The following is a 17,432-nucleotide window of genomic DNA, read 5'->3' on the forward strand; positions in this document are numbered from 1 at the left end:
TAAATACCAACACTATCCCACAAAATCCTCAGGGACTCTGGGTTTGACTCCTAATCCTTGCTGTTTCATCTGTTATACTTAATGAGGCTCCAAGTACTCTTAACTCTGCACCAAGTGAAGAACTGAGAAATTACTGCAGTAAAATATTTGAGGTATTATATTACACATTAAATACGTTTAAGTTGTAGGGAAGTGAGTGCTCAATACACACTCATTTCTTCATTGCCAAGTCTTTCATACCAGGCCCCTTGAAAACTTAGTTTCTGGGCTCTTTTTCAGGAACTCCAAATTGGCTACAACTGCTCTCTTTTGACTCTGTACTAGAGGCAACTATCAGTCTCACACTCAGCTTCAGCCCATGTTCCCTTCCTTGGGGAGTCCTGTGCATCATACTTGCTGAAAGACTATGACAACAGTGTGTAGAGTTCTGACTTGTCTGTATGCAGATGCAGGTAGAATATAGAAGAGTGTACAGGTTCTGGGAAGCTGAGCCAGGACCAGGCACTCTGATGGTTCCCTAAGTCCCATGTGAATTCCTAGAGGCAGAGGCAGACAATGTAATTTTTTTTCTTTTTTTTTTTTTTTTTTAGACAGAGTCTCACTCTGTCACCCAGGCTGGAGTGGTGCAGTGGCGCAATCCCAGCTCACTGCAACCTCCACCTCCCGGGTTCAAGCGATTCTTGAGCCTTAGCTTCCCGAGTAGCTGGGATTACAGGCATGCACCACCACACCTGGCTAATTTTTGGTTTGGTGTTTTTTTTTGTTTTTTTTTTTTTTTTGAGACAGGCTGGAGTGCAATGGTGTGATCTTGGCTCACTGCAACCTCTGCCTCCCGGGTTCAAGCAATTCTTCTGCCTCAGCCTCCCAAGTAGCTGGGATTACAGGCGCCCGCCACCACGCCTGGCTAATTTTTGTATTTTTAGTAGAGACAGGGCTCCACCAGGCTGGTCTCGAACTCCTGACCTCAGGTGATAGGCCAGCCTTGGCCTCCCAAAGTGCTGGGATTATAGGTGTGAGCCCCTGCGCCCAGCCCACCCTAATTTTCAAATAGGAAGAGTTGACTATGATCCATCTGAGAATGCTGCCATCTTACACAGCGCCCCCAACACACACCCCACAAGGAACCTTTTTTGCAGAGCTGTTCCTAGCATTAATACACAATGAGGACTTTCCCAGAATTTTTTCTATCCTGCTTTGAATTCAGGAGGAGGGAAAACAGGTAGCAGCAAATTGTGTTGCCATGTAGCAGTAGAATGAATAATGGATATGAGACTTCTCCAGGACTAAAACCTGTCCCCCACATTAAGGTAAACCAGGTGCAGAGAGGAACAAGCCAACCACAGGAAGACACAATTAAGTGGTAGCTCAGGCACCTGCCTCAAAAAAGGAGGGGGGAGGCTTAATTACAAAACCAAGTGAATGACATTTAAATAAGATTAAAAACAGGAAGGAGACAGCCTCCAGGAGAGCACAAATAAATGTCTCCAAAGAATCAGGTCAGAGAAAGCTGTCTATTTGAGCAGCTTTTACATGCTATGAAGACAAACAGCAAAGACAACACTCAGCCAGACTCGATTTTGTGACCTGGCATGGAGCTAGGATTAGGTACTACAGAACTCAAAGCAAAACCTGTTCATTAGGAGAGATGGATAATTTCACAATGACTGATAAAAGAATAATATTACCATCTCAGTTGCTTAGGAGAGAAGTCAAGAAACTCAAAGGACACGATGAAAATAGCACTAGTGTAACAAGCTCATGCCACCAAAACCCTGGAGGCACTATAAACTCTAGCCAATTCCAGCATCTCTGGACAAAATCACCAATTACCCAGGGACATTGCCAGCAATCAGCAGGCTCACTGTCAATCAGCAGAGTGGTGCAGGAGAGAATCTGAAGCCAACATCTGCCAGTAGGGTAATTTAAAAATACTCAGCCAGACGCGGTGGCTCAGGCCTGTAATCCTAACACTTTGGGAGGCCAAGGTAGGTGGATCACAAGGTCAGGAGTTCAAGACCAGCCTGGCCAACATGGTAAAAGCCCGTCTCTACTAAAAATACAAAAATTAGCCAGGCATGGTGATGTGCGCCTGTATTCCCAGCTACTCGGGAGGCTGAGGTAGGAGAATTGCTTGAACCCGGGAGGCAGAGGTTGCAGTGAGCTGAGATCATGCCACGGCACTCCAGCCTGGGCTACAGAGCAAGACTCAGTCATGGGGGGAGCGGGGCGGGGGGAACAACCTAGGTGGCTTTTCAGAATACAGGCATCTGTCGGGATGCAAGCCTAAGCATTTCTGCAAGCCTAAGCACTTCACTGACACAGAGGCCAAAGAATCAAACAAGAAAATGAAATGGCTCTGGCTGTATGCTATCAGCCTCTCCAGGTGAACAGAGCACACAAGTCAGTATGTCAACAGCCTGCACTGACTAAAGGTTCCACATTCCTCTAAATGAGTCAGAAATAGAACAAATCCTTTCTTTAAACGGAAATCTGCTTCCATCCTTACCATTTTCCTTGCAGTCAATGTGTATCTGCTAAAAAAAAAAAATAAATAAGGTTCTCAACCATCTTCCATTCCCCATTTTCTTGCAGACAATGCAAACCTCACAATTAGCACCCACCCTCTTCTTTTTCATGAAAATGAGTTTCCACATGAAAGCTCCCAGACCCTAGACTTTGGGAAATGTAGGGTCCCTGTGCAGCTGCCTCTAACCAAGCATGCTCAGGAGCCACTGCCTTCTTCTAGGGCCCTATACCACCTGCTCCTTTCCCTCCACCGTTTCCCAAATGAGTGATAGCCAAAATCACCCTTTAAGAAATCTAAAAGTCAATGAGACCATGTCTCAGTGGAGCCATCTGACACAGAACCAATAACTTTACTTTCTGCCAAAATGAGGTAGGACCAATAACAGACTTGTCTTGCTCCCTCGAGATCCAGAGAAGGATGATACCTTATGAAACCACATGATATGTCCCTTTGAAACTAATATAGGCAGAGTAACCAAAAGCACAGCTAATCCTTCCCCAGTCCCTTTTACTTGACAAAATGCTCATGGGTCTATGAGAGCTGACATTTTTCTGGATAGGAAGTGACTGCACGCACAGAGAAAAGAACAAAGTGATTTCTTGCTCTTTTGGGGGCTTTTATGTGGGAATCTTTTTCTCCCTGTAACAGGCTAAACCTGTTAGAGATTCTTATCTTTTGCTTCTGCCAAGTTTCTGAGGGGATGAGAGAAAGATTCAAAATAGTGTAAATTTTGGATTCAGCCAAATGTAGTGATTTGAAAGGGAAAAAAGCTTCCTGGCACTCCTTTTTAGTCCTTGGGCTTTCTATACTGCTGTAGAGAATATTTCATAACTACATTATAGAACCAGAAAGATACCTTCTAATGCCCCTGAATTAGAACATTCTAATTTTGAGAGGAATTGATCACCCATAGAGGAAAAAAGGCTCTCTATTTTTGCATATGGAAGCTAGAGCAGTCTTAATTAGGCACATCAGCCTAGAATATATCTTGTGACATATTTGCCTAAATCAGAGAAAATTTAGCAGAATGAGGAAAAGCAATTTTAAAAACAAGACAGAAATAGCAGCTGCCAAAATTCCCCTTCCCATCTACTCTAGTTTTTACTGCTATGTTCTTTCCCGCCTGGATACTCTCTTCAAAACTAAAAGAAGCAACGTTGTAGAGTTATATAAGATGTCATCATTGGAGGAAGCTGGGTGAAGGGTACATGAAACTCTATATACTATTTTTGCAACTTCCTGTAAGTCTATAATTACATCAAAATTAAAAGTTTAAAAAAGAAACTAAACTAAAAGAAGCACACAATGAAAAGTTCAAAGGATAGTTTCTCAGAATCAAGAGGGGCTGCTGAACTATCAAAGCTACATCCACACAAGAACTGCCAGATAAATCTATGGCTTGAGTCAGCCTTTCTCTCGAAAAATTTCAGTCCTGTATGGCAACACTTAAAGTAAAACAAGTTTCCAACGAAAGGCTCTCAATTGCCAGTCTTGAGACGTACCTAACCAAGAAGTCATAGGCCGCTGCCAGTAATAGGAGAGCCAGCTGGATCCAGAACGCTGTGATACTCCCTGGGTTTTCCATTTTTCCCAGTAGATATCTAAAAGGTCAGGCCATGTACAATTTCTTTTTCACAAAGCTGTGAATGCTTTGGATGTTACTTAGCACAGTGAAGCTGAACAGATTGTGCTGGGGGCTTAGGGGGCCTTTCTTCCCGCAGGGAAGCAAATGTTGCTTAGTGATCTGTGTCTGAGCATAGGAGTCAGGAACTCTAAGTTCTAATCATGACTCTGTTTAGTGTCTGGTTCCATGATCTTTAGCAAGTCACTTAACCCTTCTATATCTCTACTACCTTCCCCAACAAATGGGGATAAAAATAACGACTTATCCCCAGGATGTGGCAGAGTGAGAGGGTAACAACTGTGATCCATAGATAAATGTCGAATATAAAATGTCAGTATAAATCTGCCTTTAAATCAACCCATGTTTTCAGAAGATGGAAAGTCATACTATTTAAATGCAGCCTGCCTCTCCAATGCCCCTTCTTCCTGCAGTGAAATTAAAATAAGCTGACTCCATGAAGCTCTGTTCAAGTATCTCTCTCCAACAACTACACGCTTCTCTCTGCACATCCTGCTCAATCTTTGCTTAATGGCTTAGAAACCATCAAAGTTTCCATTTTTACTTGGTTAAAAGCAATCCATGCATCTGTGGGTAAGGAAGAATGAGAAAAACAAAAGAAATTACTAACTACTCTCTTTCACATCAACAAATCAAATAAACTAAGGTGGATGGCTGGCCCTATCAAAGGTGATGATGTCAGCTCAACAGAAACATTAACGACATCCTACTGGGTTCTATTATTATTATTATTATTTGGCTCAAACACAACATTGTGCTGCTTTTGGAGAATGCTGATCCATCATTAATGAAAATCCTACATATCCATGCATCCATTTATTTGTTTATCCAAATGTTATCTGAGTTCCTATTAAAAAGCTAAGTAGGCCGGGTGCTGTGGCACATGCCTATAATCCCAACAATTTGGGAGGCCAAAGCAGGCAGATCACTTGAGTCCAGGACTTCAAGATGAGCCTGGGCAACATGATGAAACCCCATCTCTAAAAAAAAAAAAAATACAAAAATAAGTCAGGCATGGTGGTACACATCTGTAGTCCCAGCTACTTGGGCGGCTGAGGTGGGAGGATCCACTGGGCCCAGGAGGTTGAGACTGCAATGAGCCATGATTGTGCCACTGTACTCCAGCCTGGGCAAGACCCTGTCTCAAAAAATAAATAAATAGCCAAGCAGTCTGCTGGAGATGTAACAATGATTAAAAAACAGGCCCTGCCTTCCAGGAACTTTTTTGAGAGGAAATATAGATATTTAAACAAATCATTGTAAAAACATATGAAATTAGCTGGGGCATGGTGGCTTGCATCTATGGTCCCAGCTGCTCAGGAGGCTGAGTTGGGAGGATCACTTGAGCCCAGGAGACAGAGGTTGCAGTGAGCTGAGACTGTGGCACTGCACTCCAGCCTGGGGCAACAGAGTGAGACTCTGTCTCCAAAAAAAAAAAAAAGCAAACATAGCAAAACAATGTGATACACTAAAATAGGGGCCCAATATGCTATAGAAAACACTCCAAAAATAAGACATAGTGAACAAAATGGTCTATAGCCTCAAGAAGTGCAAAGGAGATTGCTAACCTAAAGTTCCCAGTAGAAGCGCAGTGTGACTAGTAAATAAAGAAAAAATATTGGCCGGGCGCAGTGGCTCACACTTGTAATCCCAGCACTTTGGGAGACAGAGGAGGGCAGATCACCTGAGGTCAGAAATTTGAGGCCAGCTTGGCCAACATAGTAAAACTCCATCTTTACAAAAGTTAGCCAGGCATAATGGTGTGTGCCTTTAAGTCTCAGCTACTTGGGGCGGGGGCTGAGGTGGGAGGATTGTTTGAACCCGCAATCACACCACTGCTCTCCAGCCTAGGCAACAGAGTGAGACTCTTATTCAAAAAAAAAAAAAAAATTTTACCTAGATACTAAGATTTCTGTGAGAACAGGATTAATTGGGAGGCTGTGGAACTTAAAATTAAGACAGAGGTTTTTGACACAAGATCATAGAGGGGCTTCAGAGGATCCAGAAACTCTGTGAAACTATATGCAAAATATGTACGTGCAAACTGACATTTTTTCTGAATACAAAGATGACTGTAGCTTTCATTCTATTCTCAAAAGTAAAGAACTATTTCAGTATGATCTTATCCCAAAACCCAGTTTTCTACCTCTATCACTGGAGAGTTTTAAGATCTAATCTTTTACTCAGACTGGGAGATCTGGGTTGCCTAGACATCAGAGAAGAGCTTTCAAACTTTCTATAATGTGGTGAAAAACAATGATTGCTGAAAACAGAGCAATGCAGAGCAACAGGACTTTTTCCTTTCCATATTCTAGTTAAAATTAGCCTAAATATATTTTCCTACATACTCAGATATCATGGTGACATGCATCATAGAAACAGACAGTGGCAGCAGGGAATAGATCAGGGCTCGTATCTGTAAAACCAACTAGGAAAAGCTTATCAGGCAAGATTGAACCCCCAACTAATACAGCTGGCTCCTCCTTGTCCATAAGATCACACCTGTAAATTCGTTATGGGAATCTGGAGACCTCTGGCTACCTCCCCAATAATAACAAAGAGCTAATACAGTCAAACAGCATAGAAATAAAAATCAGCAATGAAGTACAGTGATACTAAACACCCACATTCCAAACTACGTCTGGACCCTAGAGGATTGCTTCTTAGATAATCAAGGGCTTTTGTGTGTCCAGTCTAATAAAACATGCCTTACCAGTCTTATAAATAACATTTCATTACAGTTTGCAGCACATGTATGGCAAAGGATATATACACATAAGCATATTTGCCATGATGAGTTTCACACAGCTCCCTCAAATCCATTAGTCTAGAAGGTAAAGAAAGAGTGAAAACATGGGCAATCCAACATATGAGGGGTAGTGCCTGCTAAGAGGTAGGTGGATCTGCCATAGACACATTTGTATTCACAGTATGCAATATTATACACGTGACTGCATGGGATGCAATGTTGTGTTTTGCAGCTTTCCTTAACACCTGCTGCTCTGCATCTCACTGTACGCTCCACATATGAATACACGGAGCCAGGGTTCCAAGAGGGCTCACCCAGCCTATACAGGAAAAGGAGCTAACGTCACTTAGCAGAGAACTCCAGTACAAATGTCTAGATGCCTTCGTGACAAGCAATGGTCCATGCCTAAGGACACTCATATATACTTCCCCTCAGCTCATCAAGGGCCTTAGACTGTCATGCAATCAGTCCTGAGAATAGGACATAATTATAAATAGAGCTGAAAGTTCTGAAAGACATAACGTCAACTGACCAACACAGAATAAAGAATGGCCTTCTTCTTCACCATTTCCTAGTGAGAAGAGCAAAATGCTGAGTCAGAAAAGATAAATATAAAAGACATTTTAAAATCTCTTTAAAAGATAATCGCAGCCAGGCATGGTGACTCACGTCTGTAATCCCAGCACTTTGGGAGGCCGAGGTGGGCGGATCACAAGGTCAGGAGTTCGAGACCATCCTGCCTAACACGGTGAAACCCCGTCTCTACTAAAAATCCAAAAAAAATTAGCTGGGCGTAGTGGTGGGTGCCTGTAGTCCCAGCTACTCGGGAGGCTGAGGCAGGAGAACGGCGTGAGCCCGGGAGGCGGAGCTTGCAGTGAGCGGAGATCACGCCACTGCTCCAACCTGGGCGACAGAGCGAGACTCCGTCTCAAAAAAAAAAAAAGAGAAAAAAAGAAAAAAGATAATCGCTTGTTTAAGCAAAGATGAGGGCAATGTATTCTAGAGTTTATGACATATGTAAAAAGTAAAATGCATGACTATAATAACACAAAGAACACCTCATACCAATAAAAGTGTCGATTCATCAAGAGAACAGAGGATACAAAATGGGGATAGGAGGAGAATAACAGGAAGCCCTGAGTCTCGGGAGACAGACCAGAACGAAGAGTAGAAGGCAATGTGGACAGACAATGGAACAGAATAATGAGGAAGAGGACAACAGATCATGAGAATGAGAGAAAAGCCACAGAGATCACAGAGGCCAGAGATAGAATAGCTAGGACGAAAAGGAAAGAAAATAGAATGAAAGAGAAAGTAAAACCAGAAGGGAATCAGAAGACGCAGGCAGAAACAACTACTACTACCACCTTGTTTAGTACTACAATGTGTAATTTCATTCAAGTTATAGACATAAACCATTTGTACTTATTATAAATCCAACAACTGTACCAACATCTGAAGATCTGCATCATTATTGTGTTTTCTCTTTAATCCTATGCTTTTAGAGCCTAATAATCATACAACTATCCATAGGCAACAATAATAGTCCTTTATATTAAAAGGAGGTGTTGCTACCTAAGAAATTCTACTGTTGGTCATTTCCATCTCTTTTGATCTCTCTTTAACTCTCCTGACATTCTTTCAATCTCAAACTCTCACACAATCATACTCTCCTCTCCTAAAATATCAAAATGCCACTATTGCCACTTAGTGTTATTCTCCTACTCCCCCTTTACCACCATAGGCAGTAACTGCAAAAACTTGCTAATCCATTAATTAAAGATCTCTACTTCCCATTATGGAGGACTAAATTTAGAAAGCCAAATTGGGTTGGGAGGAAATCATGTGTTACAACAAGTGAGATGAATTCCATGGAAGAGGGCTGGGTTACTGGCCTGTTTCTTACAAAGCCTCTGACACTAACACACCCTATTCTGCTGAAAATACAGAGCAGCTCTCCCATGGGTGGGCAACCCTTCATCACTGTAATCATCTGGAGAAGATTTTATTGTACCATCAGGTCTCAAAAGCCACAGGACCTAGTAGCAAGCAACTGCCTCAGGGAACATGTCTCCTCTGCTTTCCTGAAACCTCCAATTTAGTCACACAAAAGAAAGGGGTGGCAAGCCAGCATTAATTGTACCCTTAGAGAAGAGCCACTTCCCCCCTGCAGGGGTAGCAGTGACTTTACTGGGCTACCAAATGGTTACAAAGACAAAAGTAAACACTGTAATTTGCTGTTTTGTCTCTGGCACAGGGGGAGTGGTACAAGTGACACTGTCTGTAAACAGTAATAATGCCAGATGTAATGTAAAGAACAGGATTCCTGCATCTCCCCACCCCGTCCCCATCCCTCCATCTCTCCCTATGACATTCCTGAGGAAACACACAGAAGCCTCCCTACAGTCCATATGCGGCTATCAAATGAAACCGAGTGAGAGCTCAAGTTTGTACCGACTCCTCCTACCTCATTCTTATTCAAAGGAAGATTTTTTGGAACACAAGAAATACTCAATTGTTTTTACCAGTTGACAAAAAATATACGAAGAGGAAGGAACAAGGGACAAAGTAAAGAATAGACATGTGACACACCCAGGTCTGGATTCGAAAAAAGCTAAAACGTTTTAAAAAAAACAAAAACAAAAACAAAAAGAGTAACTGAAAATAAAGGCATCCTAAACAAACCAAAAGGTTAAAAAACAAAAAACCCACCTTGAGTCCAGGCCTAGGGGCTCATAAAAGGTATAGAAAAAGGAAGATGAATTCAAGAGAGAAAGTTACCTGACCAGAGCTCCCGCCAGGTGTAATGCAGGCGTACCCGACACTTCTTCTGGTAGCAGAGCAGTTTGTGTACTACCTGGATGCAGCGTCTGTAACAGGGAAAGCAAAAAATGAGGGTAAGCCTGAGAATATAGTGCAACTCACCACAGATCCCTTCTTAGTGAGCCGGCTTTGCTAAGGCCACTAAAGACACTGGATATGAATATGTATACATGCAAAAAAATATACAAAACTTCTGGCCAGGCATGGTGGCTCACACCTGTAATCCCAGCACTTTAGGAGGCCAAGGCAGGTAGATCATTTGAGGCTAGGAGTTCAAGACCAGCCTGGCCAAAATGGCGAAACCCCGTCTCTACTAAAAGTACAAAAAAAAGCCTGGCGTGGTGGCGCACGCCTGTAATCCCAGCACTTTGGGAGGCCGAGGCAGGCAGATCACAAGGTCAGGAGTTTGAGACCAGCTTGGCCAATATGGTGAAACCCCATCTCTACTAACAATACAAAAATTAGCTGGGTGTGGTGGCGTGCACCTGTAGTCCCAGCTACTCGGTTGAGGCAGAAGAATTACTCGAACCCAGGAGGCGGATGTTGCAGTGAGTCGAGATCGCACCACTGCACTCCAGCCTGGGCAACAGAGCGAGATTACATCTCAAAAAAAAAAAAAAGGCTGGGCACGGTGGCTCACGCCTGTAATCCCAGCACTTTAGGAGGCCGAGGCAGGCAGATCACGAGGTCAGGAGATCAAGACCATCCTGGCTAACAAGGTGAAACCCCATCTCTACTAAAAATATACAAAAAATTAGCAGGGTGTGGTGGCAGGCGCCTGTAATCCCAGTTTTTCGGGGAGGGCAGGGGGTGGCTGAGGCAGGAGAATGGCATGAACCCGGGAGGTGGAGCTTGCAGTGAGCCGAGATCACGCCATTGCACTCTAGCCTGGGTGACAGAGTAAGACTCCGTCTCAAAAAAAAAAAAAAAAAAAAGCCAGGTGCAGTGGCATATGCCTGTAGTCCCAGCTACTTAGGAGGCTGAGGCAGGAGAATCGCTTGAACCTAGGAAGCAAAGGTTGCAGTGAACCAAGATCGGGCCACTGTACTCCAGCCTGGGCGACAGGGCAAGACAGGCTCAAATAAAAAAGAACTTCTGCCTTCTTCTAGTAGATTAATCAATCTCTCTCTCTCTCTTTCTCTCTCGCTCTCTCTTTCTCTCTCTCTCACACACACACACGCAATCACACAGTCACATACTGCTTGTGCTACCCATTCCCCTTATCAATGGGAAAAGGGTGCTATAACTACTTATAAGTCAATAATCAATTAGGCGCCACTGACATCTTTCCCTTGAGTACCTTTCCAGGGAAAAAGGATAAACCAGTGGGTCACAATTAAACTATTCTACTCAAAGTGGTATAGTGACATAGAATGCAAAAACACAAAATTAAAGACCTTAACTCTCTATACCTATCTGAATGTGGTTTTTATTTAAATTAAATTTTTAATTAAATATATAATTTAAGATACCAGTCTTACTTATAAATAAAATCTATAAAAAAATTAGCTGGGCATGGTGGCACATGCCTATACTCCCAGCCACCCTGTAGGCATGCACCACCATACCTGGCTAATTTTTTTTGTACTTTTAGTACAGATGGGTTTCACCATGTTGGCCAGGTTGGTCTAGAACTCCTGGCCTCAAGTGATCCACCTGTCTCGGCCTCCCCAAGTTCCGGGATTACAGGCACGAGCCACCGTGCTCAGCCAGAAGTTCTGTTTCTTTTTCTTTCTTTTCTTTTCTTTTTTTTTTTTTGCTGCAAACTGTAAAATTTAAATTCTATTTACATTAAAAGTTAAATTAAAAATGCAGTTTGTCAGTTGTGCTAACCACCTTTCAAGTGCTCAATAGCTACATGTGGCTAATGGCTACTATAGTGAACACAAAAAAATATAGAACTTTTCTATTACCACAAAAGTTTATACTGGACAGCATTCTGCTAGATCATTGGAATATTCAGGGTTATTCACATCTCAATGACATATATGTTTCTGAGAGTATTTCCAAATAAGCAGTTAGTAGCTTGAGGTTAAGATAAATGATATTTTTAAAAATTATAAACCTACCAAAAACATTTTTTTCATCTCTGACTGAGATAGGATTTTGAAAGGTTAAAAAGCCAGATGAAATTATAAAGGTAAATACTGATGAAATTTACTTCCTAAAAATACAAATATTTTGTTTAATAAAAAAATTTCAGTGATTAAAATTAAATGGCAAACATGGGAAATTACATTTGCAACAAATGATATAATAGAGTTACTATGTTTAATATATAGAAGTTTATATACATAGATGATAAAAACAGTGTGCTTTGCTATAGTCTGAATGTTTGCCCTATCTCAAACTCATGTTGAAACGTAATCGCAAATGTAATATTATTAAAAGGCAGGGCCTTTAAGAGGTGACTGGGTCATGAGGGCTCTGTCCTCAGGAATAGATTAATCCACTCATGGGTTAATGGATTAATGGGTTATCATGAGAGTGGGTTAGTTATCATGAGAGTAAGTCTGTTATATAAGCCAGTCTGGCTTTCTCTCCTGAGCCCCCTCACCATACAATACCTTGCACCACCTCGGGACTCTACAGAGCGTCCCCATCAGCAAGAAGATCCTCACCCAGATGTAGCCCCTAGAACTTGGACTTCCTAGTCTTCAGAACTGTGAACCTAAATAAATTTCTTTTCTCTATAAATTTTTCAGTCTTAGGTATTCAGTTATAGCAACAGCAAACAGACTAAGACAACCTCTAACAACAAAGATAGGCCAAGGAAACAGTCAAAAAATTCCTCCAACTCCCAAAAAAGGAGAACAGGGAAAGCCAACATTTTTCTATAATGTTCAACTTCATTTTTAAAAGGCATATTAAAACATGATTCTACTTTCGCATATCAAATGAACATAGATTTCATGCTTACAAAGAAACAGCATTCATAATAAAAGAAAACTGGAAACAACTATGGAAAGAACATTTGATGCCAGGAGAAGAGCAAGTAAATCATTACACACATGTTCCAGATTGACATCTGTCCCCCAAAATTCATATGGTGAATTATAAATACACATCAATTCCTCTAGCTAGTGTCTCTGGCTCTCACATCACAGAGGGAAGTTAATAGTAGAGAAATTAGAACCCTCAAAGAATACTGGTAAAAATAAAAATAGTACAACCACTTTGGAAAAGTTTGGAGTTTCTCAAAATGTTAGATACAGAGCTACCACATAACCCAGCAATTCCACTACTAGGTGTATACAAAAGAAAAACACAGACTAGGTGCAGTGGCTCACATCTGTGATCCCAACACTTTGGGAGGCCAAGGCAGGAGAATCACTTGAAGCCAGAAATTTCAGACCAGCCTGGGGAACAAAGCAGAATCCCATGTCTACAAAAATTACAAACTAAAAAAATTAGGCCAGGCGCAGTAGCTCATGCCTTGTAATCCCAGAACTTTGGGAGGCCAAGGTGGGTGGATCATGAGGTCAGGAGTTCAAGACCAGCCTGGCCAACACGGTGGAACATCGTCTCTACTAAAAATACAAAAAATTAGCCGGGCGTGGTGGCGGGCGCCTGTAATCTCAGCTACTCGGGAGGCTGAGGCAGAGAATTGCTTGAACCCGGGAGGTGGAAGTTGCAGAGAGCCACGATCACGCCACTGCACTCCAGCCTGGGCAACAAAGCGAGACACCATCTCAAAAAATAAATTAAATTAAATTAAAATTAAAATAAATAAAAATTTAAAAATTAGCTAGGTGCAGTGGCATGCACCTATAGTCCCAGCTACTCAGAAGGCTGAAACAGGAGGATCGCTTGAGCTCCGGAGTTTGAAGCTATGATTGCACCACTGCACCCCAGCCCAGGTAACAGAGTAAGACCCTGTCTCTAAAAAAAAATAAAAATAAAACAAAATATATGTCCACACAAAAACTGGTATACAAACAGTCATGGTGGCATTCATAATAGCCAAAAAGTCCAAACAACCCAAATGTCTATCAATTAGTGAATGAATAAATACAATGATGTGGTATTCTAGACAATGAAATATTAACCATAAAAAGGAATGGCTACAACATGGATGAATATGGAAAATATTATGCTAAATTAAAGAAGTCAGTAGTAAAAATCCACATATTCTATTATTTCATTTATATAAAATGTCCAGAATAGGCAAATACATAGAGACAAAAAGTAGATTTTTTAATTTTTGTAGACATGGGTTATCTAGGCCTGAGGGAGAGGACAGAGGAAGAAATACGGAGAGTAACTACTACTGGGTACAGGATTTCTTTATGCAAGGGTAGATTGAAAATGGTCTAAAATTAGTTTGTGGTAATAGTTGCACAATTCTGTGAATATATTTTAAAAACACTAAATTATATAATTTAAAGCTGCTTAAAAAAAACTCTGTGGCCTACGTTTTCCAAATATTTGTCAAGATATGCAATTTACAGCTTTCATGGCAATGTTCATTTCATATAGTCTATAACTAGGTATGCTTGGATTCTTGATTAAGCCATTAAATGTCTACTTTAATAGCCTATGTTAGGTGGATAAATTGATACTCTTCATTTGAGAGGATTAGCTTTTATATTTCCTATTTTCAATTTAAATTCACAAATTCAACATTCAATTAACTATGATCTCAGCCCTTAGAATCCCTAGTGTATAGAGGTTTCTAAATGGCCTAAAATGCAATGTCTTAACTAAATCCAGATTCTAAGTCTCACTTTGTCATATCCTCGCTGCCCTAAAAGTACTTAAATTAGGACTTTTTTAGTTAAGGGAGGGTTTGGTCAGCCACAGGCCCAAGGCTTGGACTGTACCCCTCTGGAACTCCAGGCTCATCACACAAACCAAAAGATTTAGAAGAAACTGTCAGACCTACCCTTTTCATTCATTCATTCAACAAATCTTGACTGTATACCAACTGAATGCTACTGCTTAAGTCTTATTACAACTAAGTTATAAAGTTCCTAGAAAACTGAACCTAGGTAAACTGCTAGTTTCAGGTAAATGAAATCAGCTCCTCCTTTTGTCTTTTGGGGGTTTTGTTTTGTTTTTGTTTTTGAGATAGAGTCTCACTCTGTCACAGAGGCTAGAGTACAGTGGCATGATCTCGGCTCACTGCAACCTCTGCCTCCCAGGTTCAAGTGATTCTCATGCATCAGCCTCCCAAGTAGCTGGGATTACAGATGCCTGCCACCATGCCTGGCTGATTTTTGTATTTTTAGTAGAGATGGGGTTTTACCATGTTGGCCAGGCTGGTCTCAAACTCCCAACCTCAGGTGATCCTCCCACCTCAGCCTCCCAAAGTGCTAGGATTACAGGCGGGAGCCACCGTGCCCAGCCTGAGACTCTTTCAAGTTCTACAGCTATAACCCGAGACAAAGAATATCCTAAGACCCTACTGACTTTAGCAGACACCACACTAATCTGTGGGGTATCAATCTGACAGCTGATGGAATCAAGCTAAAATAGGGGTAGCTACTACTATAAAGACACATGCACATGTATGTTCACTGCAGCACTATTCACAATAGCTAAGACATGGAACCAACCCAAATGCCCATCAATGATAGACTGGATCAAGAAAATGTGGTACATATACACCATGAAATACTATGCAGCCAGAAAAAGGAATGAGATCATATCCTTTGCAGTGACATGGATGAAGCTGGAAGCCATCATCCTCAGCAAACTAACACAAGAACAGACAACCAAACACTGCACGCTCTCACTCATAAGTGGGAGCTGAACATTGAGAACACATGGACACAGAGAGGGGAACAACATACACTAGGGCCTGTTGGGGGGTTGGTGGGTGAGGGGAGGGAACTCAGATGATGGGTCAATAGGCCATGGCACACGTATACCTATGTAACAAACCTGCACATTCTGCACATGTAATCTTTTTTTTGTTTTTTTAAGAAGAAATAATGAAAAAAAAGAAGAAAAAAATAGGGGTAGCTAATTTCTTGGGCCTCTTAGCAGAGGAGAAAAGAAGAAAGCAGAAAAAACACTACTAATTCTGCAGAATGAGAGCCAGAGACACCAGGTAGAGGAATTAAAATGCCTAACAACTGGCCGGGCTTGGTGGCTCACGCCTGTAATCCTAGCACTTTGGGAGTCTGAGGCGGTAGGATTGCTTGAGGCCAAGAGTTCAAGACCAACCTGGCCAACATAGTGAAAGCCCATCTTAAAAATAAATAAATAAAATAAACAAAATGCCTAACAACGTACCAAGGATACAAGTGAATTGAACTAAATTTATAAGCTAAAGTCCTAAAATTACTCTTCTCCAGATATTTTCATAGTACTCCGAATAATAAGCCTCCATTGCTACCTTATTAGCTTATTCTACTTGCTCCATTATTCACATCTCTCTCTGTTCTTCTCACTCCCTAAGTGGTCTTGCAGGAGCCTCTCAGACAGAATTTAGTAAAAACTATTTAAATAGTACTCTCTTAAAAGACTTGGGTACAGGCCGGGCACGGTGGCTCACACCTGTAATCCCAGCACTTTGGGAGGTAGAGGTGGGTGGATCACAAGGTCAGGAGATTGAGACCATCCTGGCTAGCACGGTGAAACCCCGTCTATTAAAAAATACAAAAAATTAGCTGGGCGTGGTGGTGGGTGCCTGTAGTTCTAGCTACTCAGGAGGCTGAGGCAGGAGAATGGCGTGAACCCAGGAGGTAGAGCTTTCAGTGAGCCAAGATCGCACCACTGCACTCCAGCCTGGGCGACAGAGCGAGACTCTATCTCAAAAAAAAAAAAAAAAACAAAGACTGGGGTACCTTCAGCAGTGATATTAAAAATATTTTACAGGCCGGGTATAGTGGCTCACACCTGTAATCCCAGCACTTTGGGAAGCCAAAGTGGGTGGATCACCTGAGGTCAGGAGTTTGAGACCAAACTAGTCAACATGGTGAAATGCCATCTCTACCAAAAAAAAGCACAAAAATTGGCCAGGAGTGGTTGTGCAGGCCTGTAATCCCAACTATTTGGGAGGCTGAGGCACGAGAATTGCTTGAACCCGGGAGGTGGAGGTTACAGTGAGCTGAGATTGCGCCATTGCACTCCAGCCTAGATGCCAGAGTAAGACTCTGTCTCAAAAAAAGAAAAAAACATGTATTTTACAAACCGTACAGAAAAATAATCTATAAATCAATACATACATGGAAAAATTTTAAGTCATTCCCTTTTATTCTCTAATAAACTAACCTTGTGATATTGTAAAAAGGGTCCCCAACACCCAGGCCACGGACCAGTACTGGTTAGAAACCAGGCTGCACAGCAGGAGGTGAGTGGCAGGTGAGCAAGTGAAGCTTCATCTGTATTTACAGCTGCTGCCCATGGTCTGCATTACCACCTGAACTCTGCCTCCTGTCAGATCAGGGGCAGCATTAGATTCTCATAGGAGCACAAACCCTACTGTGAACTGCACATGCAAGGGATCTAGGTTGTGGCTCCTTATGAAAATCTAATGCCTGAGGATCTGTCACTGCCTCTCATCACCCCCAGACAGGACCATCTAGTTGCAGGAAAACAAGCTTAAGGCTCCCACTGATTCTACATTATGGTGAGTTACAGAATTAGTTCATTATATATTACAATGTAATAATAACAGAAATAAAATACACAATAAATGTTATGCACTTGGATCATCTCGAAACCATCACTGCCCCCAGGTC

At 41.8% G+C, this 17,432-nt stretch overlaps 1 protein-coding gene across 5 annotated transcripts in view; it reads right to left on the reverse strand.

Annotated features, from left to right (window-relative positions):
• Positions 1-17,432, reverse strand: part of ARMH3 (armadillo like helical domain containing 3) — a 217,218-nt gene that overhangs the window by 126,058 nt on the left and 73,728 nt on the right. For all 5 annotated transcript variants that reach the window (XM_063670173.1, XM_054436739.2, XM_063670172.1 and 2 more), the window contains one exon: positions 9,700-9,788. In XM_063670173.1, coding sequence (XP_063526243.1) covers positions 9,700-9,788 — 89 coding nt within the window. The remainder of the gene's footprint in view (positions 1-9,699; positions 9,789-17,432) is intronic.

This window comes from Pongo pygmaeus, chromosome 8, assembly GCF_028885625.2.
Source record: "Pongo pygmaeus isolate AG05252 chromosome 8, NHGRI_mPonPyg2-v2.0_pri, whole genome shotgun sequence".
Taxonomy (NCBI): domain Eukaryota; kingdom Metazoa; phylum Chordata; class Mammalia; order Primates; family Hominidae; genus Pongo; species Pongo pygmaeus.